The sequence below is a fragment of the Hypanus sabinus genome, chromosome 28 (genome assembly GCF_030144855.1).
Source record: "Hypanus sabinus isolate sHypSab1 chromosome 28, sHypSab1.hap1, whole genome shotgun sequence".
In the NCBI taxonomy this organism is placed as follows: Eukaryota; Metazoa; Chordata; class Chondrichthyes; order Myliobatiformes; family Dasyatidae; genus Hypanus; species Hypanus sabinus.
In genome coordinates this window covers 5,460,324-5,486,090 of record NC_082733.1, presented here as the reverse complement: position 1 = coordinate 5,486,090, position 25,767 = coordinate 5,460,324, and the positions used below count along the sequence as shown (strand labels likewise).

The 25,767-nt window shown below is 39.1% G+C and overlaps 1 protein-coding gene across 5 annotated transcripts in view; it reads right to left on the bottom strand.

The window, feature by feature from the left end:
• tex9 (testis expressed 9) overlaps positions 1 to 25,767 on the bottom strand; it is a 98,626-nt gene that overhangs the window by 42,361 nt on the left and 30,498 nt on the right. For 4 of the 5 annotated variants that reach the window (XM_059952537.1, XM_059952535.1, XM_059952536.1 and 1 more), the window contains 4 exons: positions 25,446 to 25,494; positions 12,917 to 12,993; positions 5,407 to 5,579; positions 14 to 96 (listed from right to left, as the gene is read on the bottom strand). In XM_059952537.1, coding sequence (XP_059808520.1) covers positions 14 to 96; positions 5,407 to 5,579; positions 12,917 to 12,993; positions 25,446 to 25,494 — 382 coding nt within the window. The remainder of the gene's footprint in view (positions 1 to 13; positions 97 to 5,406; positions 5,580 to 12,916; positions 12,994 to 25,445; positions 25,495 to 25,767) is intronic. The other variant, XM_059952538.1, reaches the window with a different exon arrangement.

Below are 25,767 nucleotides of genomic sequence, written 5' to 3'. Positions count from 1 at the left end.
ACTTGATCCTTACCTTCTTGTTGTATTCATGAGCTAGTCTATCCAATTCCTCCTGCATCACTCTTAGTTTTGCTTTCAGGAATCGTATCTGAGCCTCTGAGTTCAGAATAAGGAACAGAATTTTAAGAATTAATTCTATGGTTAATTTAACACAACTTATCAAATAGCCTTTCAAAATAATTATCCAATGCAATATATTTACCATTAATACATTAAAAAGATACTTTACAAAAGGCAGATTATCCTGAAGCATAGTTCAAAGCCACAAATTCACAATCAAATATCAAACTGAGAATAGAACTCCTTCCTTCTCCTTCCACTCAGTTTTACAAGTAGGATGAATTCAAAATCTAGAAAAGTGAGAGATATTTATTCACATTAGCTTGCTTTTCTGATCCACACTTGCATCAGTTCTATTTTTATGCCCTGCAGGCAGTGAACTAATAGTGGATTTCAAGAAAGGAAAATATATTAGCACTAGTGCAGAAGCAAAAAGTGTTTTTTCAGAATAATGCACAGGTGAAAGGTTATAACAATCAATAACAATTGAAAACAATTGAACAATTGTGGTTCTTTTCCTAGGAAAGTGGGGACAAGAGGAGGATGTTTTTTTTTAATTATTCATGAATTTGAACAACTAGATATCATGAAAATGTTTCCACCAAAAATGAAGGCCTTAATGTAGGATAGTTACTAACAAATCCATTTATTCAGTCAGTGGATGGAATGGAGAACTTGCTGCTGAAGAAAGTAATTGAGATGATCTGTAAGGTGTAAGTAAATCAAAGGAGAAAGAAGATAAAAGGATATGCTGATAAGTTAAAAGGCAACGGAAAGGGAGGAGACTTGTGCAGAGAATAAATGTAAGCAATGATCTATCAAATTATCTAATATTTATAACACAAAAAGATTTTGTAATTCATTAAAGAAACAACTAGGGAAGAGTTGCACATCTACATCGGCTCTCAATCTGTCCACATTGTAATGCTGAATATTAATACGTGATTGTCTGAAACTAATTTGAGCATCTGGTATACATAAATACAGGTTGAGTACCCCTTATCTGAAAAACCAAAATCTGGAAACCTCCGAAATTTGAAATTTCTTTGAGAACTCATATGATATCCTTTGAGCACTTATATGATATCACAAATGGAAAATTCCACAAAGTGCTGGAAAGGTTCTCAAGTGATGCGTGGGACTCCGTGCACCACAGACAGTTCTGAGAAATGAAAAATAGAAAATTACTGCATAAAGTGGAAAAATGAGAGATCTTGAGTTTTAATTGAAACAGTGGATTTGTCAGCAGAGTGAACATCTGTTGCTTAACTGTGCGCTAATCATTAAGCAAGCAAATACCTATCACAATGAACTGAAAATTGAAGATAATTGTGAATATTCTGCAGACTGGTTTGCGAAATTTAAGAAAAGGCATGACATTAAATTTTAAAGCCTCAGCTGATCATGAAGCACTAGAGAAATTCATTGATGAATCAATCTGTCAAGATCATTGCTGATGAAAATCTAACACCAGAACAAATGCTCAATACTGATTGTTTTTACACTTTACATAAAACCTGAAAAAAATACAGTGTTCTGTAACCACAACAAGACATCATAAGTGAAGACTGAAAACTTGTTGTTTGTTGTTTTTCAACAAGTGATTCAGATACTCTCCCAAAGCTGTTGTGCTGCTTTTGTTATCCTACACTCATTGTATTTATGGTGTGTCATAATTTTTACTGTTAAGTATATATGTATGATGAACAAGTGCAAAACAAAGACTGCTTACTGGCAGCACATAAATTCAGAGTCATAAACGATGGCAATCCCAAGTTAGCTCAAAATATATTCCAAAATCTGAAACATTTCCAGCCCCAAGCAGCTGGTGCTCCTAGTGTGGTCTTTTATATATTGGTGAGCCCCGACGTAGGACTGGGAGACTGTTTCGCTGAACACCTACACTCGGTCCGCCAGAGAAAGCAGGATCTCCCAATGGCCACACATTTTAATTCCACGTCCCATTCCCATTCTGATATGTCTATCCATGGCCTCCTCTACTATCATGATGAAGCCACACTCAGGTTGGAGGAACAACACCTTATATACCAGCTGGGTAGCCTCTAACCTGATGGCATGAACATTGACTTCTCTAACTTCTGTTAATGCCCCTCCTCCCCTTTTTACCCCATCCCTGACATAGTTAGTTGTTTGCTTTTTCTCTCTCTCTCTGCCCATCACTCTGCCTGTTCTCCATCTCCCTCTGGTGCTCCCCCCCCCCTTTCTTTCCCCTGAGGCCTCCTGTCCCATGATCCTTTCCCTTCTCCAGCTCTGTATCACTTTCACCAATCACCTTTCCAGCTCTTAGCTTCATCCCATCCCCTCCGGTCTTCTCCTATCATTTTGCATTTCCCCCTCCCCCCACTACTTTCAAATCTCTTAGTATATTTCCCTTCAGTTAATCCTGATGAAGGGTCTCGGCCAGAAACGTCGACAGTGCTTCTTATAGATGCTGCCTGGCCTGCTGTGTTCCACCAGCATTTTGTGTATGTTGTTTCGACTATACATCTGTTTCTCTCTCTCAACTTGCCTAGTATTGTAATGTTTAATTTATTGTTTATTTTTTGCACATGCGTGTTATGCGTAATTTATATTAGTTTATGTTAATTTGTGTTTGTCATGTTTGTAATGTACTGTACTGCTGTTGCAAAAAGGCTAATTTTCATGGCATTTATACCATGTTGCCAATGACAATAACCTATGAGAAGAAGGTGGGAGAATAGGTTCAAGCAAGAGCACTCATCTAACCAAGGTGCAAAAGGAGCAGTTCTTCCACTAGAACATTAAGGCGTTCCTCTCTAAAATCTAGAGGTATATCTTGCAGGCATCTCAGTGGCTATCCAGATAACTATAGCCAGTAACAATTGTGCATTACGGCCTTCCAGACTGGAATCAAAGATGGTTGCTACATCTGAGTTTGCTGTCTATGATTGAATAATGGATATCACTGATTTCTCCTTTCAAAGGGGCTGGTTATAACTTATTCTCTCTCTCTCCGAGATTAGTGGGTTACTGAGATTTGAAGACTTTAATGTATTACAAATGTGCACATAAGAAAGTGAGCTCAGGTTAGACAGTTGAGACAAAGACTGTATTGATTGAATTCTAATCAATCCCTTGAGACAGCCATTGAAATTCAGGATAAGAGGTAGGATACAATAGATGAATGTAGAGAAAAAAGTGTGAAGTGTATTCAACCATTCAAAGCCATTCTACAGAAACAGATAAGAAATGAATGGGCCAAGCATTAGAGTCTCTGTACATTTTAGGGTAAAGAATTTGACACTTTCAAAACACAAATACCAAATGGACAACTCACTCGAAATGCATAGGGCTGTGGGAAATTGATGACTAGATTGCATCTACTATAGGTGCTGCTTCCTGCACCTATGCTGACCTCTTCAACTTTGCCTCCAACTTCCACCATGCCCTAAGATTTACTTACAACATCTCTGACACATCTCCCCACTTTTTGGATCTCTTCGCTTCCATCTCTGGAGACAGACATATTTTACAAACCCACTGACTCTCAGTTATCTTGACTATACTTCTTCCCACCCTGTCACTTGTAAAAAAGCTAATCCCTTCTCTCGGTTCCTCTGTCTGTGTGTAGCTTTCTATTATAGGATATCTGAGATATCCTCTTTTTTCCCCAAACACTGGGTTGCGCTTCCAGCATCATTGATGCTGCCCTCATTTACATCTCTCCTCCATTTCCTGCACATCTATTCTCACTCCATCTCTTGCCACTGTAACAGGGATAGGGCTCCTCTTGTCCTTAGCTACCGCCTCATGAGCTTCTGTAACCAGCACAGCAATCTCCGCAACTTCTACCATCTCCAACGAGATCCTACCACTAAGGATATCCTCCCATCACCCACTATTTCTCTGCTTTCCATAGGTGTCTTCCTTGTCCACTGATCTCCCTCCTAACATTTACCTCTTCAAGCCGGCCAAGTGCTACACCTAATCCTTCACCTCTTTTCTCGCCACCATTCAGAGTCCCAAACAATCCTTTCAAGTGAGATGACACTTGATTTGTGAGACTCAGTTGTTCCTGGTGCTCCTTGTGTGGCCTCCTCTATATTGGTAAAACCCAATGCAGATTCTGGGGAGGAGGTGCTTAGTCAAGCACTTTTCCTCTGTTCCTCTCAAAAGGCAGGATTTCAGGGTTGCTATCTATTTCAATTTGACATCCAATTTCCAGTCCACAATGAAGCCACACTAAGGTGGAGAAGAAACACCTCATATTCTGTCTGGGTGGCCACCAATCTGTTGGCATGAATATCAATTTCTCAACCTTCCAGTAATTACTTCCCATATCCTGCATCCCCCCCCTCACTTTTTCTCCATTCCCCAGTCTGCTTATCCTTTCATCCCTTTTCTTCTCCTAACTTTCCCAACACATTACTCTGGATGCCCTTTTCTTTATTCTGTAGTCCACCATCCTCCCCTATAACCTAATAAGAATCTAACAACAAATTTCACAACATATAAAATACGTGATTCTGATCTACCACTTCTTTGCCATTCACCTAACCTGTAGACTCTCTGCTACCTCAGCACTACTTGTCCTTACCTCTTTCTTTGTTTCATCTGCAAACCTGGCCACAAAACCTTCAATTCCGTCATTCAGATCATACAACGTGAAAAGTAGCAGACCCAACATTAGTTCCTGCAGAACACCACTGATCTTCAGCAGCCAACCAGAAAAGGTCCCCTTTATTTCCACTGTTTGCCTCCTGCCAGTAAGCTAATCTTCTGTCCATGCTAGTATCTTTCCAGTAATACTATGGACTCTTATCTTGTCTATTAGCCGCCTGAAAATCCAAGTAAACGGCACCCACTGACTCTCCTTTCTCTATCCTGTCTGTTACTTCCTCAAAGAATTCCAATAAATTCCTCAGGCACAACTTCCTCTTAATGAAACCATGCTGACTTCAGCCTATTTCATCATGTGTACTCTGAAATCTCATCTTTAATAATGGACTCTAACATCTTGCCAACCACTGAAATCAGTATAGTTGAACTAACAATTACTCCAGAAGTTACACTGCTTAATTAAACCCATGAAGTCAGTTTACAGGTTTTCAATCCAGAAATTATGAGCCAAATTTTACATTCTACAAAATTTAAATTTATGGCACAATATTTGCTTTTTTTCTAAATTCTTCCTGTCAGTGTTAATAACTGAAATATTATTTCAGTTATAATAATAACTGAACATACTTCACATACTTTGGTCAACATACTTCACAAAAATACTTCTTTTTCTTCTAATAATGATGCAGTTTTAAACAACTTAATTATGTAACATAAAGAGCAAAACATTGAGTTCAGTCCCACCTGTGCTCATTTCATTGCCAGTGCTGGGCATCACATTTTCTGTATCAGCGGGAGCTCCATCTTCCAGCTGACCTTCAATTTTGCTAATTGTCTTTGCAAGGGAGAAATTGGAAAAGTCCTCTAAAACCGCAACATCGTCAGCCATATGCAATTCAACAGTTTTATGTTTAGCACTGAAATTTTAAAAACACGGGCACTTATTTTCTTTTCAGTTCAGTAAAGAAATTTCTCTGCTGAAACTGGTTAATGGTTTATGGTTAATTGGGACACAGTGGGACCAGTTTCAAGGAAATAGTTAAAAAGAGATAAAGACAAAAATACTCTTTAACTGAGTAACAAATAATGTATTTAAATGAAATACAGATCAGATTAGAACATTACCAAAACTAACACAGTACCATAAAATTGTGTGTTATTTCCTAAAAGTCATTGATGGAGGAATTAATTCAGTATATGCTGCTGTGTTCTTTTGATTGACCAAATGAACAAAATCAGTGCAGACGCCTAGTGTAGATAATGGACTGCCTTCAAACAATGTTATTGGCAACTGCATCATCCAATTCTTCATTTTTATTGTAACATTCATTTCTTCATAGTTCCTAACTTGTTGAAGTAGTGAAGCTGTTTAATTTTCACTCCCGGCCATGTCTGGCATCTAAGTCTGAATGCTTGAAACCACGGTAAACAAAACAGTTCCCAGTTGTCATCCTGCTCATTTCTCACCAACTATCAGTGACAAAAACCACTGCTTTCTAAACACAATCATATGTAAGTGATGCTATTTAAAAACTGTTCTAAACATGGTGTAGTGTCTAATGTCAATCACAACATGCAAGTGACTGACATTGGTTAGAAACTTTTGGCAATGTAGTGTTCTGAATAAACAAGGGAATCCCGGCTATTTTCTCAATTTGTTTTGTTTTTTTTAGGAGATGTCCCAAATAAGCAACTGCCCAATTAACTGCTGGACCAATTAACCAGAATCTACTGTATATAATATTAAAGCACACCAAAAAAACAAATTTTAATCAATCAAAAATAATAAATTAATACTCACTTGGATATAACATTTAATGCACCTCTATTGGTTTAATCATTAAATTATTTAAAGTGACAATGCACTCATGAAAACATCTAAGAACATAAATGATAATCCCATTTGTAATCCCATTTTAAATCGCAGCAAGAGGTGAAGAGGGAAGAAGTAAAAGAAGTTCGGAGAGAAGCTGTGTTCTTTTAAACTGATCAGGGCAAAGAGGCTGGACTGCGCAGGTGCATGACGTAGCGCGCCAAAGGTTTAAAAAGGAGAGGAAGTTTTCAACAGATATTTAAATCGCAGCAAGAGGTGGAGAGGGAAGAGGTAAAAGAAGCTCGAAGAGAAGCTGTTTCTTTTTTAACTGATCAGGGCAAAGAGGCTGGACTGCGCAGGCGCGTGAAAGTTCGCCCGTGTGGCAGCAGGAGAATTTAAAAAGCAAGCAGAAGCTGAGTACGAGCTTCACTCCAGGTGAGGTAAGGCTGGGTAATCTCCTTTAATTAATCTAATTAGATTAGGGGTAGGTAACGGAGGCAGCAGTTAGGGCAGTCGAGTGCTCCATTTGCAGCATGTCGGAAATCAGAGCGAGCACTGTTGTCCCTGATGACTACACCTGTAAAAGGTGCATCCAGCTGCAGCTCCTGACAAACCATGTTAGGGAACTGGAGCTGGAGCTGGATGAACTTTGGATCATTTGGGAGGCAGAGGCAGAAATAGACAGGAGTTTCAGGGAGATAATCACCCCTAGGAGTCAGGAGACAGGTAGTTGGGTGACTGTCAGGAGAGGGAAGGGGAACAGACAGGAAGAGCAGAGCACCTCTGTGGCTGTTCCCATCAACAATAAGTAAACCGTTTTGGATACTGTTGGTGGCGACGACCTACCAGGGACAAGTTGCAGTGGTTGTGTCTCTGGCACCGAGACTGGACCCTCAGCTCAGAAGGGAAGGAGGGAAAAGAGGAGAGCAGTAGTGATAGGGGATTCGATAGTTATGGGGACAGATAGGAGGTTATGTGGAAGAGATGGAGAATCCCGGATGGTCTGTTGCCTCCCTGGTGCCAGGGTCCGCGATATCTCGGATCGAGTTCTCAGTATTCTCAAGAGGGAGGGTGAGCAGCCGGATGTCGTGGTCCATGTAGGGACCAATGATGTGGGTAGGAAGAGTGAGGAGGTCCTGAAAGGTGAGTTTAGGGAGCTAGGTGCCAAGTTAAAGGACAGGACCTCCAGGATAGCAATCTCATGATTGCTACCAGTGCCACGTGCAGGTGGGTTTAGAAATAGTAAGATAGTGCAGATCAACACATAGCTGAAGACATGGTGCAGGAGGGAGGGCTTCAGATTTATAGATAATTGGGCAATTCTCCAGGGAAGGTGGGACCTGTTCCAGTGGGACGTTTTACATCTGAACTGGAGGGGGCAAATATTCTTGCAGGCAGGTTTGCTAGAGAGGCTCCAGTGGATTTAAACTAGATACGAGGGGGAGGGGAACCACAGTGTAGGAACAGATGTATGGGAGAAGGAAGTTCTTTGTACCGTTAGAGATAAACAAGGAGGAAGAGGTGGAGAAGTTCTTAAGTTCTCTATTTTAATGCTAGGAGAGGTGGAGAAGTTCTTAATTTCTTAAGTTCTTAAGTTCTCTATTTTAATGCTAGGAGCATTGTAAGAAAGGTGGATGAGCTTAGAGCATGGATTGATACCTGGAAATATGTTGTAGCTATTAGTGAAACATGGTTGCAGGAGGGGTGTGATGAATATTCCTGGATTTCATTGCTTCAGGTGTGATAGAATTGGAGGGGCAAGAGGGGGAGGTGTTGCATTGCTTGTCAGAGAAAAAATTACAGCGATGCTCTGGCAGGATAGATTAGAGGGCTCATCTTGGGAGCCTACTTGGGTGGAATTGAGGAATGGGAAAGGTGTAGTAACACTTATAGGGATGTAATATAGACGACCTAATGGGGAGCGAGAATTGGAGGAGCAAATTTGCAAGAAGATAGCAGATAATTGTAGTAAGCACAGGGTTGTGATTGTGGGAGATATTAATTTTCCACACATAGACTGGGAAGCCCATAATGGAGTTTGCAAAATGTGTGCAGGATAGTTTTTTGCAGCAATACATAGAGGTACCAAATAGAGAAGGGGCAGTTTTGGATCTTCTGTTAGGGAATGAAATAGGCCAGGTGACTGAGGTATGTGTTGGGGAGCACTTCGGGTCCAGTGACCACAATGCCATTAGTTTCAATATAATTATGGAGAAGGTTAGGATTTGGACCCAGAGTTGGGATTTTTGATTGGAGAAAGGCTAATTTTGAGGAGATGCGAAAGGATTTAGAAGGAGTGGACTGGGACAATTTGTTTTATGGGAAGGAGGTCATTTAAAGGTGAAATTTTGAGGGTACAGAATCTTTGTGTTCCTATTAGGTTTTAACCTATTAGGAAAGGTTAAAAGTTTGAGAGAGCCATGGTTTTCATTGGAAACTTGGTAAGGAAAAAGAGAGACATCTGCAATAAAGATAGGCAGCATGGAGTAAATGAGGTGCTCGAGGAACATAAAGAATGTAAGAAGAATCTTAAGAAATAAATTAGAAAAGCTAGAAGAAGATACGAGGTTGCTTTGGCAAGAAAGGTGAAAATAAGTCCGAAGGGTTTCTACAGTTATATTAATAGCAAAAGGAAAATGAGGGATAAAATTGGTCCCTTAGAGAATCAGAGTGGACAGCTATGTGTGATGCTGAAAGAGATGGGGGAGATTTTGAACAATTTCTTTTCTTCAGTATTCACTAAGGAGAAGGATATTGAATTGTGTAAGGTAAGGGAAACAAGTAGGGAAGTTATGGAAACCATGATGATTAAAGAGGAGGAAGTACTGGCGCTGTTAAGAAATATAAAAGTGGATAAATCTCCGGGTCCTGACAGGATATTTCCTAGGACCTTGAGGGAAGTTAGTGTAGAAATAGCAAGGGCTCCGACAGAAATATTTCAAGTGTCATTAGAAACGGGAATGGTGCCGAAGGATTGGCATATTACTCATGTGGTTCTGTTGTTTAAAAAGGGTTCTAAGAGTAGACCTAGCAATTATAAGCCTGTCAGTTTGACGTCAGTGGTGGGTAAATTAATGGAAAGTATTCTTAGAGATGTATATATAATTATCTGGATAGACAGGGTCTGATTATGAACAGTCAACATGGATTTGTGCATGGAAGGTCATGTTTGACAAATCTTATTGAATTTTTTGAAGAGCTCACGAGGAAAATTGACAAGAGTAGAACAGTGGATGTTGTCTATATGGACTTCAGTAAGGCCTTTGACAAGGTTCCGCATGGAAGGTTAGCTAGGAAGGTTCAATCGTTAGGTATTAATACTGAAGTAGTAAAATGGATTCAACAGTGGGCTGGATGGGAGATGCCAGAGAGTAGTGGTGGATAACTGTTTGTCAGGTCGGAGGCCGGTGACTAGCGGTGTGCCTCAGGGATCTGTACTGGGTCCAGTGTTGTTTGTCATATACATTAATGATCTGGATGATGGGGTGTTAAATTGGATTAGTAAGTATGCAGATGATACTAAGGTAGGTGGCGTTGTAGATAATGAAGTCGGTTTCCAAAGCTTGCAGAGAGATTTAGGCCAGTTGGAAGAGTGGGCTGAATGATGGCAGATGGAGTTTAATGCTGATAAGTGTGAAGTGCTACATTTTGGTAGGAATAATCCAAATAGGACATACATGGTAAATGGTAGGGCATTGAAGAATGCAGTAGAACAGAGTGATCTAGGAATAATGGTGCATAGTTCCCTGAAGGTGGAATCTCATGTGGATAGGGTGGTGAAGAAAGCTTTTGGTATGCTGGCCTTTATAAATCAGAACATTGAGTATAGGAGTTGAGATGTAATATTAAAATTGTACAAGGCATTGGTAAGACCGAATCTGGAGTATTGTGTACAGTTCTGGTCACCGAATTATAGGAAAGATGTCAACAAAATAGAGAGAGTACAGAGAAGATTTACTAGAATGTTACCTGGGTTTCAGCACGTAAGTTACAGGGAAAGGTTGAACAAGTTAGGTCTTTATTCTTTGGAGTGTAGAAGGTTGAGGGGGGGGGACGATAGAGGTATTTAAAATTATGAGGGGGATAGATAGAGGTGACGTGGATAGGCTTTTTCCATTGAGTGTAGGGGAGATTCAAACAAGAGGGCATGAGTTGAGAGTTAGGGGGCAAAAGTTTAAGGGTAACACGAGGGGGAATTTCTTTACTCAGAATGGTAGCTGTGTGGAAGGAGCTTCCAGTAGAAGTGGTAGAGGCAGGTTCAGTATTGTCACTTCAAGTAAAATTGAATAGGTATATGGGCAGGAAAGGAATGGAGGGTTATGGGCTGAGTGCGGGTCAGTGAGACTAGGTGAGAGTAAGCGTTTGGCAAGGACTAGAAGGGCCGAGATGGCCTGTTTCCGTGCTGTAATTGTTATATGGTTATAATCAATCGCATTCAAATTTACAGAATGAAAACTGATGTGCCACAGCATCATTTTCACTTATTTATCGTACTTGGCTAGTCATTAATATTTTGATATATTAAACCATAGTCATTTTGTATTTCCCAAATCGCACTCTTTCCAAAAAATGTTTGTTTTACAAGGGCTGTAGAACAAAATAAAACCATAAATAAATTGCTTCATTTGGAATATGCTTGTAGCAGATTTCAATGAATAATCATCTTGTTACAAAATATACTATAGATACTGAGTCCTTACAAGCCAAAGATGTTCAATAAAGAGCACAAACTTCAGAATCAGATTACAATAGTACTACTGAAACTTAAAAAAATAAGTAACTTTAACAAAGTTAGGGTTGTCAGAGGTTACAGTGGGATGCAGAACTGGGCTGAGAAGTGGCTTCAACCCAGATGAGTGAAGTGGTTCATTTTGGTAAGTCAGATTTGAAGACAGAATATAATATTAATGGCACTGTGGAGGATCTGAGAGATCTTGGGGTCCGTGTCAAAGCTTCTGCACAGGTTGACAGTGCTGTCAAGAAAGCATATGGTGTGTAGGCATTCATCAACCACGGGATTGAGTTCAGGAGCTGTGAGATAACCTTACAGCTATACAAGACCTTGGTTGGACAGCATTTGGAATACTGTGTTCAGTTCTGGTCACCTCACTACAGGAAGGATGTGGATACTATCGAGAGCGAGCTGAGGAACTTTACAAGGATGTTGCCTGGATTGGATGGAATAACTTACGAGAATAGGTTAAGTGAACTTGGCCTTTTCTCCTTGGAGCAACGAAGGATGAGAGGTGACCTGGTAAAAGTGTTTAAGGTAATGAGGGGAATTGATCATGTGGATAGCCAGAGACTTTTTCCCAGGGAAGAAATGGCTAACATGAGAGGGCATAGTTTTAAGGTGCTTGGAAATAGGCACCGAGGGGATGACAGGGGTAAGTTTTTCCACACAGAGAGTGGTGGGTGCATGGAATGCACTGCTGGCAGCAGTGGTGAACATGGATACAACAGGGTCTTTTAAGAGCCTCTTTGATAGGTACATGGACTTTAGGAATATAGAGGACTATGCGCTAGGGAAATTCTAGTTAGTTTCTAGAGTAGGTTATGTGGGCCGAAGGGCCTGTAATGTGTTGTAGATTTCTATGTTCAAAGTTAAAGAAGTTTTCCTGTGTCAGGTTATCAATGCTGGGCTGGCACCTGCTTTAAACAGAACTATTACAGAGGACACAGTGCAAAGAAAACACTATTGTTCCACAGTGACTTAGACTGGCACAGCTTAAAACAACAAACTACCTTATGGGCAACACTCCAAATGTTGAGGAATGATGCCATCTCAGTACAAAAGGGAATTTAAATGAATTTTAAGAGTATGTAAATCAACTCAGAAATGGTAAAAATTGTACTTCACTCCAGAAATAAATGAGCTTGAGACATGTGGTGATGTAGAAAAAAGAACAATTCCTAAGCAGCATGCTTTCAGGTATTAAAAGTTTTCTGAGATACTAAGAGCAACAACATTAGGAAGTCAATGATGGGAGAGTGTAGTATTTATATTACAGCCAGGCCATTCAGAAAAGAAATTAGAAAACTGTTATTTGCAGGGGGTGATAGAAATTGGGATTTGTTTTTTGCAATGACAATTGATACTAGATAGATTGAAAGTATGAAAGGGTGGAGGGAAAATGTGGTACGTGGAGCTAAATCACAAATCAACAATGATCTTAATGATTGATAAAACAGGCTTAAAGGGTGAAATGAGCCTAAATAATTTGCAACTATTCCAGTTTCTGGCATCTCAAATTTAGTTTGCACAAGCTATATGGATGTTAAATAAAAATAGAGAATATTTAGTACCACATGGTTATGATTTATGCTCTATATGTATAAACCTCAATAGATGTTGCTCATATAATGCCTTGCTTGTAGGAATTCTTTTGAACACTCAGTGCTATTATAGGTTTATGGCACAAAATGTGCAGAAGACTTTACCTTGTAATTTTCTTCCCTTTATTTGCAGAACATGATCTGCTTTGCTCTATGTTCCTCAATCCAATTTTACTTTTGTTCTACAGCACATAATTTGGAACAAAAATTATTACAAAACATTATCAGTTAACACCAAATGCATTCACAAAGCACAAAAATAACATATAGGCAAGTCATCATGAGGAGAACTATGTGGTACAAATTAATGCAGTTAAATAATTTTGAAGTTTCAAGCACATTGAGGAGCAGCCACTGCATTACTGATAAAGGAGTCCATCACTGCAGTAATAAGGGTGGCCCACAGGCTCTACAAATGATACTGTAGAGTATGAAAGGAAACAGACAATCACTTTGCTAGTACTGTATCATACTACTGGTGTCTCAGCAGGAGATGGAGAACAGATATGTAGACATGTCAGAGAGGAGTAGAATGAACAGGATTATCGTAGCAGAGAGGTTCCATTCCCCAAGATTAACTGGGATCACTTTAGTATGAAAGGATTAGAAGAAATGACATTTTTAAAATGTATCTAGGAGAGCTATTTGCACCAGTACTTAGACCACCTACAGTGAGTATGTATTTGAGTATACATAGTATATACGCATACACATACACACATGTATACATACATATATACAAATTGCTCTTTGACTCTTTTTGCCACTTATTTACACTAATTTTATTGACGCCAGTTAACCACCTAGCATGTTTTGACAAGTGGAAGGAAATGTAGAAACCAGCATAATGATTTGGAAATTCCACACAGACAGTTCCCAGGGTCAGAAAATAAGCCAGGTTGTTTGAGTTGTGAAGAGGAGTTTTAACCACTATACCACCATTGTAATTAACATATTTAGATCTACAAATGTTTACAGGCAGTCCCCGGGTTACATACGAGTTCCGTTCCTGAGTCTGTCTTTAAGTTGGATTTGTATGTAAGTTGGAACAATTACATCCAATATTATTTAGCGTCAGTTAGTCAAACATTTGTCTTAGTATATAGTATATATTTTACCTTTCTATGCATATAAAACACTTAAGAAACCTATGTATTCCAGTAATTAAACCACTGTGTTGCTTAGTAATAATTGCAGCTTTCATCGGGACAGAGCCTTTCACATGCTCCATTATTCTCACTTTATCCTTTAAAATTGTTCCAATCGTTGACCAACTATAGCCTAACGCTTTTCCATGACCGATAGCATTTCACCTCTTCCCAAACGCTTTATTATTTCCACTTTATTTTCAACCGCGATCGCTTCCTAATGGAATTGAAACACTGGGGGCGGTGAGTCCCAACCTCTGCCGGCTCCCGAGGTCCGCTGGGTCCTAAGGACCACCGCACTGAATTCCCCGGGTCTGCACTAAGACAGGTTAAATGGGACAAGTGGGGGGTGTGCTGGGTTTGGATACTGTATTTGATCCTCCACAATATTCCACGTGGGAATTTAAACTGGAGGTGGCAGTGTTTTTTCAAAAATGAGGTCGAGTTGCAAGCTCGCCATCAATCTGGCATGGATGGTACGGGAGTCACTAGATGGACATCAACCTGGCATGGGGGCAGTCTGTCACTGGATCGAACTCGGGAAACTCTGTTCTCGAGACTGGCACTGATCTCACTGCGCCACCAGTCGACTGTTACGGGCAGGGGGGAGGCGGGATCAAGGTGAATCTTGCTAAGAAAAATTTAAGCCAACTACTAAGTTACACACTCAACACAGTGTCAACGGCAACGACTTAAAATGGCGGACTGCATCGCGATCAGACTTAAAATGGCGGATGGTGTTCTTCTTCCTCAGTTCGTACGTACGAGTTGTCCGTAATTCAGACACTTATAACTCAGGGACTACCTGTACTGTAATTACAATTATCTTTCTTAAGTTGTTTTAATATTAGATATTTTCTACCCACATCCTTTGCAAATACCTTCATATGTAAAAATACTTATTTATACACTATACAATGTAATGCAAAAATATTATATATTTCCTAACTTAACCAAAATGCTTTCCACATGTAATGTATTCAGTGAGCATGTGTAACTTTATGTATGTAACTGTAATGTAAAGTAACAACATAGCATACACATCAGTATTTTAACAGAGCTATTGAAAGCATGTTGACTTAGAGCTTTAAATGCTTGGCTGTCTAGTCTGTTCATGGAGAAACTTGAGTACTTTATATATCTAAAGAACAGCAGGTAATCCTGTTTGGATTCCCCAAATGGTTCCCTAACTACTCAAATTTTGATATCCACCATTTAACGGTTAATGTATAAATTATAGTCATAATGTCATATAGACATAAAGTGCAAGTTTTAGATTTACATCTGAGCAAACAATGTGATATACTGATCACTAAGTATCCATTTTTATAAATAACTTATTTACTTGGAATACTTCATAGGAGCTATTTTGTCATTAAATTGCATGAACATATGAATTTAGGAAAACTTGCAACACAAGATGGAATTTATAAATATGAAAAATTGAACATTTGCTTACATTTATAACATGTACAGATCCCAAATGGTAGATGTAATTAGTTCTATGCTTACTGGTAGAACTAATATACATCATCTAATTTATTATAAATTATCTATACATTTTTATATATTGTCTGCTCAACACACAAAATATCATGCCATTCGGTACAGAATTAGGACTTTCAATATTTCAAGTTGTATGATATTAAGTTTGATTGTGAACTCAAACTTGTAAAGTGTAATTTTATTTTGTAAACTGCATTATTTGGAGGACTATTAACATTTTATAAAATACAGTGACTCGCACATTGCAATGCATTTATCATTATTCTCACAGTACTGAACCTTTCTTCCTTTTAATATATTGAAAGTTCTAAATACTGATTAATTTTAAAATCACAAATACCCTGACTTTCCTTGGAATTCGGTCATGTGAAGAATCAAATAAATTGATTAAGGTACGTGGTTAACAACACCTTTTTCCGCAGAAGCTGCACTATAATAAAATTTACAATTAGTAACCCTCTTTCATCGCAGGTGAAAAGTTATAGGATTAACTTCCTCTCCAGGATCTTAATGAGACATCCATTATAGTACTCAGGAGGTCCTGCACTGTTACATCCTTTGAATGAAGTATTAAAGTAAGGCTTCATATACTGTAATCCTTCAAATTATTAATAAGGGTAGGAAAGTCTCAGCCATTATTTATCCTTCAATCATTACTGTTAAAGTAAAATATTGCATCAATTTGTTTTGGTCGTAACAGAATCTTGCCAACAGAAACTGGATACATTACAACTATATATATATAATTCAGAATTACTCATTGATAGTGAAGCATATTAAGATATTCTGACTGCTATATGGTTGCAAAATTTCATCCATGTTCTTGGGCTAAAATAGTAAAAAAATGGTGACAAGTTCCTATTAATAGCAAATTTAGTTGCAACGAATAAAATGATCCCATGTTCATAGTAACATACAAATTTAGTCAATTAAATCAACACCAGAGGGCTGCTCCTAGGTTTTTTCTTTCAAGAAGAAGTGAACAAACTATTTTGCATTTGTTACGGACTTCTAAATTAGGTTTTAACCAGATCTCCTGGATACATACATCTGGCTTTTCTCTCCTACTAGCTGTAAACTGCTTGAAATCTTGTCCATTACCAATCAGGCTTCTTGCATTCCATTGAAGAAGTAGCATTATTAGTAATATCAACCCACACACACTGTCTCTTGACTTGACTATACCCTGAGTTCATCATTTACCTCCTCCCATTTTAATCCTATCATACCCAAATGGCGTTCTGCAGCTTTCACAATAATCTGAATCCTTTCAGTTTTAGATTTGATTTCACAAGTTGCATTTACCACTCCTGCTATAAAGGTCACTAATTTCTTCTTCTCTATCCATGCATTCTTCTTATCTTGCCTTTCCTTAGCTGCCACTTGCTCTTTGCTACATCCTCCCTCATTCATTTTCTTCTGTCCAGCCAACTTGACTGTCTCAGTATATGAGACTTTTTCCTTCACCCTTATCTGCTGCACCTCCACTTCTTTTTTCACCACACATCCCCAGTACGCTACACGATGGTTACCTCCACAATTACAGCACTTTGGTCCCACTCCAAAGGATCCAGAAACAGGTGCAAGAGGGTCTGCAATTGTTGTGCCAAGTTATCAAGTGGAAATTAGCAACAGAATGCTGGATTGCTTGAGTGTTTATGCAGTTGAAATGTTTGCCATATTGTTAGCACTAGAATGGAGTGAGCAGGTTGATTGTAATAATATTGTGATATGTGGCGATTCTGTATCGGCCCTTGCAAGCATTAAGGTGGGTACAGCTAGAGAACACCAGGATCTGCTTTATGAAATCCTGTTTGCAAATTCAAGACTGGCGAGACAAGGCAAAAATATCGCATTCATGTGGGTTCCAGCACATTCTGGTACTATGGGAAATGAAACAGCAGATAAGCTGGCCAAAGCAGCAATCAAAAAAGGATCTGTAGAGGTCATATTAAACTATCAAAATCAGAGGGGAAGAGCATAGTGTGGAGAAGGATAAATCAACAGTGGCAGCAGCATTGGGATAGAGCAATAAAAGGAAGACATTTACATTCAATTCAGAACAGAGTAGATATGGGAAGGAGTGGGGGAGTAAAGCGGAAGGAGCAAGTAACTGAGAATTGGGCACAGCAACCTTAATGGTACTCTGGCCATCATAAATAAACATCCAACAGGTTTTTGTGATCTATGTCAGGAGACTGAAACAGTAGAGCATATCCTTATTTCATGCAGGAAATTTGCACAGGAACGACAACAAATGCGCAAAATAGGACTGGTAGAGAACAGTGTTAAAGGCTTATTGGAATGTGGGGAGAGTGATCAGGGGAGGAAATAGTTGTTCAGTTTTTTAAGGGCAATGGGACTGGAAAGACGACTTTAGGCAGTCAAGTGAATGGACAATGAGGGACAATAAATCCTGAAGATGGCAGTAATGCAACAGTGTGGATGCCAACTGCCGTAAAAACTCAAAAAGAAAAAAACTCAAGGAAGAAGGACTTAAGATAATCATTCCTTGGAATTGTGGCAAAGTGATTTATACACAATGAATACTTCTGCAGTGGGGGGAAGACAAGAAGAACAAATCAATAGTTCTGCTTAACAATTTCATATATACGCTCATTTTTAGACTTCAATAATGCATTCCAGATAACTTTTTTGAATTTGGGGAATTTTATGTATAAAAATATAAATCTTAAATTATGTTTTTCTTCATTGTGGTGCTGCTTTCTGAATAAGAAAGATTAAAATTGAATAACTATTGAGTGAATTAGTTTGTATGTGCTACTCATATTTCAGCTATATAGCAACACATTGGCACTCATTAGAAGGCTTATACAGCTTTTTTAAGCTTCCTATTCCTATAAATTATTTTCTCCTATTTTGGCAAGTCAATGGCTTCCTTTCCTCCATATGTCTGCCAAACTTGGCTGAAATTAGAAAATATCCATTTAGAAAACTCAGATTTATTCAGAGCCTTTTATAGCACTAATTGGACACACACAGAAAAGAGACAGGATGGCTGCATATTGACACAGTAAGTAAAGCTGCTGCATCATAGCTCAAGTGACCCAAATTCAATGTTGACAGTGAGTATAGGAACAGAGTGAGGTGGAGGATAAATGCGTGGCTGAGGGATTAGAACAAGGGGCAGGGATTCACATTGGGACCTCTTTTGGGGTAGGCATGACCTGTACAAAATGGAAAGGTTGCAATTGAATCCAAGGGGGACCAATATCCTGGCAGGGGGGGTTTGCTAAGACTGTTGGGGAGAGTTGCTGTGAAACCAGAATTGCTGTGGGGTGGTAACCGAACTAAAGAGACAGAGCAAGAGGCAGTTGGCTCACAAATTGAGAAGGCTTGAAGAAAGCGTGAGAGGGAGGATAGGTAGATGAAAGAGAACGGCTGTTGGCTTGAGATGTGTCTATTTTAATGCAAGAAGCATCACAAACAAAGTGGATGAGCTTAGAGTGTGGACCAGTACTTAGAGCTATGATGTTGTGTCCATTTCAGAAACTTGGATGGCTCAGAGGCAGGAATTGCTACTTAGAGTGCCAGACTTTAAATGTTTCAGGAAGGACAGGGAGGGAGGCAAAAGAGGTGGGGGCATGGCACTGCTGATTAGAGATAGTTTTCACGGCTGCAGAAAAGGAAAAAGTCATGGAGGGATTGTCTACTGAGTCTCTGGGGAAGTTAGAAACAGGGAGGGGTCAATAACTCTGCAGGGTGTTTTTTATAGACCACCCAATAGCAACTGCCAGTTGGTGGTATCAGCGCTGGACTGCGGAGCAAAGGCTCTGAGTTTGAATCCAGCCAGCTCCCTTGCACGCTTTCCATCCGTGCTGGGTTGACCGTTGAGCTAGCAACTCGGCCTCATTAAAACAAGAAAGCCTGCTAAAAAAAGATGCCATCACAACAGCGTCCTGATGACTCCACTTGGAGTTAAGGGCTTTCTTCTTCTTCAATAGCAGCAGATAAGGAGATAGATTCTAGAACAGCTCAGTAATAACAGGGTTGTTGTTATGAGGAATTTTATTTTCCCCAATATTGATTGGCATCTCCCTAGAGCAATGGGTTTAGATGGGGTGGAGTTTGTTAAGTGTATTCAGGAAGGTTTCCTGACACAGTATGTAGACAAGCTTACAAGAGGAGAGGCTGTACTTGATCAGGTATTGGGAAATGAACCTGCTCGGGTGTCAGGTCTCTCAGTGGGAGAGCATTTTGGAGACAGTGATCATAATTCTATCTCCTTTACCATAGCATTGGAGAGGGATAGGAACAGATAAATTAGGTAAACGTTTAATTGGAGTAAGGGGAAATATGAAGCTATCAGGTAAGAACTTGGAAGCATAAATTGGGAACAGATGTTCTCAGGGAAATGTGCGGCAGAAATGTACAGCCAAACGCTGCATAACCTAATCATGGAAGTAACCAACAATCAGTGGACTTTCACAATGGCAGAAAGAAATGACTTCTTATCTTGCTCTAGAAAAGAAAAGCTACATTACAAAAAGCAAACTTGGCAAATTTTGGGAAATTTGGGACATTTTCTACAAGTTTCTGGAGAACAATATTCAGGATGATGAAAGTAATGAACTGAATTGACTGCTTTTTTTAATGGTGGGGTATTTGCTTTTTTTGGTGTGTTTTTTTCTTTTGATTTCTTATGTATTTTATTTTTCCCTTTTCTTTAACTTTGCTGCACTTTCAAATCTATGGATGATTTAATGTGCTTTCTTTTCATTCTGAAAAAACAATAAAGAGATGTTTATAAAAAAAAAGAAGTGTACGGCAGAAGATATTTGTGTGGCGTTCTGCTCAGGTATGTTCTAACAAGACAAGGAAAGGATGGTACAGTACAGAAACAGTGGTGTGCAAAGGCAGTTGAAAATCTAGTCAAGAAGAAAAGAAAGGCTTACGAAAGGTTCAAACAACTAGGTAACGATGGAGATCTAGAAAATTATAAGGCGAGCAGGAAGGAGCTTAAGAATGAAATTAGGAGAACCAGAAGGGGACATGAGGCGGCCTTGGTAAGCAGAATTAAGGAAACCCCAAGGCATTCAACAAGAATGTGAAAAGCATGAGGACAATGACAGTGGAAAAGTGTGTATGGAAACGGAAGAGATAGCAGAAGTAATTAATACTTTGCTTCAGTATTCACTACGGAAAAGGAATTTGGCGATTGTAGGGATGACTTGCAACAGACTGAAAAGCTTGAACATATAGACATTAAGGAGGATGTGCTGGAGCTTATAGAAAACATCATGTTGGGTAAGTCAGTGGGACTAGACGAGACATACCCCAGGGTACTGTGGGAAGCTAGGGATGAGATTGCTGAGCCTCTGGCAATGATCTTTGCATCATCAATGGGGATAGGAGAGGTTCCAGAGGATTGGAAGGTTGCAAATGTTCCCTTATTCAAGATGGGGAGTAGAGGTAGCCCAGGAAATTATACACCAGTGAGTCTTACTTCAGTGCATGGTAATTTGATAGAGAAGATCCTGAGTGGCAGGATTTATGAACATTTGGAGAGGCATAATTTGATTAGAAATAGTTAGCATGGCTTTGTTAAAGGCAAGTTGTGCATTACAAGCCTGTTTGAATTTTTTGAGGATGTGACTAATCACATTGATGAAGGTAGAACAGTAGATATAGTGTTTATGGATTTCAGCAAGGCATTTGATAAGATATGCCATGCAAGGCTTATTGAGAAAATAAGGAAGCATAGGATCCAAGAGGACATTACTTTGTGGATCCAGAACTGGCTTGCACACAGAAGGCAAAGAGTGGTTTTAGATGGGTCATATTCTGCATGGAGGTTGGTGACCAGTGGTGTGCCTCAGGGATCTGTTCTGTGACCTCTTCTCTTCATGATCTTCATAAATGACCTGGATGAGGAAGTGGAGGGATGAGTTAGTAAATTTGCTGATGACACAAAGGTTAGGGGTTTTGTGGATAGTGTAGAGGGCTGTCAGAGGTTACAGAGGGACATTGATAGGATGCAAAACTGGGCTGAGAAGTGGCAGATAGAATTCAACCCAGATAAATGTGAGGTGGTTCATTTTTGTAGGTCAAATATGATGGCAGAATATAGTATTAATGGTAATACTTTTGGCAGTGTGAAGGATCAGAAGGATTTTGGGGTCCGAGTCCATAGGACACTCAAAGCTACTGTGCAGGTTGACTGTGTAGTTAAGAAGGCGTACAATGCATTGGCCTTCATCAACTGTGTGATTGAGTTCAAGAGCCAAGAGGTAATGTTAGAGCTATATAAGACCCTGGTCAGACCCCACTTGGAGTACTGTACTCAGTTCTGGTCACCTCACTACAGGAAGGACATAGAAACTATAGAAAGGGTGCAGAGGAGATTTTCAAGGATGTTGCCAGGATTAGCAAGTATGCTTTATGACAATAGGTTGAGTGAACTTGGCCTTTTCTCCTTGGAGCAACGTAGGATGAGAGGTGACCTGATAGAGGTGCATAAGATGATGACAGGCATTGATCGTGTGGATAGTCAGAGGCTTTTTCCTAGGGCTGAAGTGGCTAACACGAGAAGACACAGTTTTAAGCTGCCTGGAAGAAGGTGCAGAGGAGATGTCAGGGGTAAGTTGTTGTTGCTGTTGTTTTTACGTAGAGATTCGTGAGTCTGTGGAATGGGCTGCCGCTGATGGTGGTGCAGGTGGATACAATAGGGTCTTTGAAGAGGCTCCTGGATAGGTATATGGCGCTTAGAAAAATAGAGGGCTATGAGTAACCCAAGGTAACTTCTAAAGTAAGTACATGTTTGGCACAGCATTGTGGGCCGAAGAGCCTGTATTGTGCTGTAGGTTTGCTGTTTCTATGGCTGTCTGTCTGGAGCTTGTATAATCTCCCTATGAATGTTTCAGTTTCTTCCAAATACTCTTGTTCCCATCCACATTCCAAAGACCTATAACTTGTAGATTAACTGCCCAGTGCAAATTATCTCTGGTGTATGTCTGGGGAGGAAGAGGATGCTGTTAATTGGAATACAGTAATAGCTTACAGGAAATTCCATAGGGTATGGGATTACTTTGTGAGCCAACACAGTCTTGCCACTTCAGGGTTCAACAGCTTGGAAAAGTATGGATAAAATAAAAGGAAATGGGGACTACAGGGAGGATAGTGAAAGTCTCCAGAATAAAAGATAATACAAAAAAAATTAGAAAGGGATACGAATTTAACTTCAGGCAACATGACTTCAGACAAAATTAGAAGAAAGGTGGTAAATACAGGGCTAAAGGTGTTATATGCAGTATAGGAAATATGGTAGATGGTAAGTCAGAATTTGGCAGCTATGACATAGTGGGCATCACAGAATCATGTCTAAAGGAAGTTCAGAGCTGGGAACTGAACATCCAAGGATACACATCATATTGAATGGACAGACAGATGGCAGAGGGGAAGGGTTGTCATTGTTGGTTAAAAAAATGAAATCAAATCCTTAGAAAAGTGACATAGGACAGTAAGATGTAGAATCTTGTTGGTAGAGTTAGGAAACTGCAAGGATATAAAGACTGATTAAGTTATATACAGGTCTCTAAACATTAGCCAGGATGAGGAGTATAAATTACAATGGTAGATAGAAAAGGAATGTTAAAAAGGGAAATATTATGATGGTCATGGTGGATTTCAATACACGGGCAGAATGGGAAAATCAGGTTGGTGCTAGATCACAAGAGAAGGAATCTACAAGACTTTTGAGCAGCTTGTGGTCAAGCCCACTAGGAAAAAGGCTATTCTGAATTGGGTGTTGTTTAATAAACTAGACTTATAGCCAAGTTTGCAGACGATACAAAGATAGTGTTGAGGAAGCAAGGAGTCTGCAGAAGGACTTAGATTAAAGAGAATGGGCAAATAAATGGCAGATGGGAAGTGTATGATTATGCACTTTGATAGAAGGAATAAAAGTGTACACTATTTCCTAAACAGGTAGAAGATTTAAAAAAATCAGAGGTACAAAAAGGTCAGTCCTCATGCAGGATTCCCTGAAGGTTAACTTGCAGGCTGAATGCGTCGTAAGAAAGGCAAATGCAATGTTAAGAGGACTAGAGTAAAGATATAATGCTGAGGCTTTATAAGGCATTGGTCAGACCACTCTTGGTGTATTATTAGCAGTTTTGAGCCCCTTATCTAAAAAAGGATGAGCTGGCATTGAAGAGAGTACAAAGGAGGTTTAAGGGAATGATCCCAAGAATGAAAGGGTTAATGTTTGAGGAGCATTTGACGGCTTCTGAACTCACTGGAATTTAGGAGATTGAAGGGGGTTATCATTGAAACCTACCAAAAATTGAAAGGTCCATATTGAGTGAATGTTGAGAGAATGTTTCAAATAAGGAGAGTCGAGGACCAGAGGGTACAGCCTCAGAATAGAAGGAAGTCCTATTGGAACAAAGATGAAGTGGAATTTCTTTTTAGTCAGAAGGTGGTGAATCTGTACAATTCATTGCCACAGACTACCGTGGATGCCAAGTCATTGGGTATATTTAAAGCAGAAATTGATGAGCTCTTGATTAGTAAAGGCATCAAAGGTTACAGGGAGAAGGGGAGAGAATGAGGGTAAAACAGAAAATAAATCAGCCATGGTCAAATGGTAGAGCAAACATGATGGGCTGAATGGCCTAATTCTGCTTCTATGTCTTACTGTCTTATGGTCTTCGGTGTATGCGGTGAGCCAATAGGTTTGTTTGTGCTGTATTCTGACTATTTCTCATGTTAAGTGAAATTCAGTAGTTTCAGACAGGGTTGGTCATGAGGTTGCAAAGAAATATGGAAATATGTAAACTAGATTTGAAAGAGTAAACAAAACCTTGATTGAGGAGATGCATTTCAGAGAAAAAATTTGAACAGTGACGTAAGCAGATGTAACTAGGGTAAAGAGGTGTAAGTAAGTAGATGTAAACAGTATAAAAAAGAAATATCAATAAGCTGGTCAAGAAATGAAGTACCACAGGAAGAACTGAGGATTTCAAAAAAGGAGTTTCTGGAAGCACAGAGTGACTAAGCAAGGAGGGATTCCATGACAAGGGGAAATTTATTAAACTTCAGGCATTGATACTGTGCATTTTGATATGTTATAATGTACTATTTTCAATGCTACATCCAGAGTTAAGTTGTCAGTTGTTGGAATGGTAATTAGAAATAGCCAGCTGTAAACAATAATACAATCAACTATAAGAGACATTATAGTTAGAAAATTATGCATATACGGTAGTGGACACTTTATTAGGTACACCTGCTCATTAATACAAATCAGCCAATTAAGTGGCAGACAAGAGGTTGGTTGTTCAGACCAAACATCAGATTAGGGAAGAAATGACTAAGTGACTTTGACCATGGAATGATTGTTGATGACTCACGGAGTGGTTTGAGTATCTCAGAAACTGCTATTCTCCTGGGATATTCATGCAAACCAGTTTCTAGAGTTTTACAGAGAATGATGCTAAAAACAAAAATCAACATACACTGAGTAGCAGTTCTATGGGTGAAAATGCCTAATTAATAAGAGAGGTCAGAGTAGAATGACCAGACTGGTTCGAACTGACTGAAATAACCATGCATTACAATAGTGCTATATGTGAAGAAGAGCATTTCTGAATGCACAACATATTGAACCATGAAGTGGATGCACCACAGTAGTAGAAGACTGCGAACAGACATTCAGTGGCCACTTTATTGTATGGGAAATACCTAATAGAGTGGCCACTGAGTGTCATTGCTCCAAATATAAATGACTAGATAATATTTTCCTGTTATTTAACATGGCTAATTTTGTAAAAGCATCAGAAAAAAAACAAGATTTTCAGTTAGATTCAGCAAAAAGTTTCTCTGAACCTCTAATCATATTTAATGCTGTTAATTGTCAGTTGGTTTTATGGTTCTACCGAAGACAGCTCCAGGGTTAAATTACATTTTTTTCCAAGCATTTTAAATATGAATGATAAATTTTACAGTTATCTTGATACCTTTGTTACTTCATTTTCAATAATTGATCCATCAGAAGAAAATAATTCCCTGGGAAGGAAAAAATACAATATATTAATACATATTTTCTTATTTATTTACCTGTTCAACAATATTAAGTAAACAGAATAAATTATCTCATCTAGATGATAATGAACAACATTGGTGGCTCATTCTTTTAGCTTCAAACCTCCACTGGAGGAATACTGTTACATGCAAGTTGTCCAATACTTCTGTACATATTACTCATCTAAATTACTTAATTTTAAACTTTAAGACCACTGATTATTTTTGGGTTTATGTTTCTATTTGATCTAGAATCAC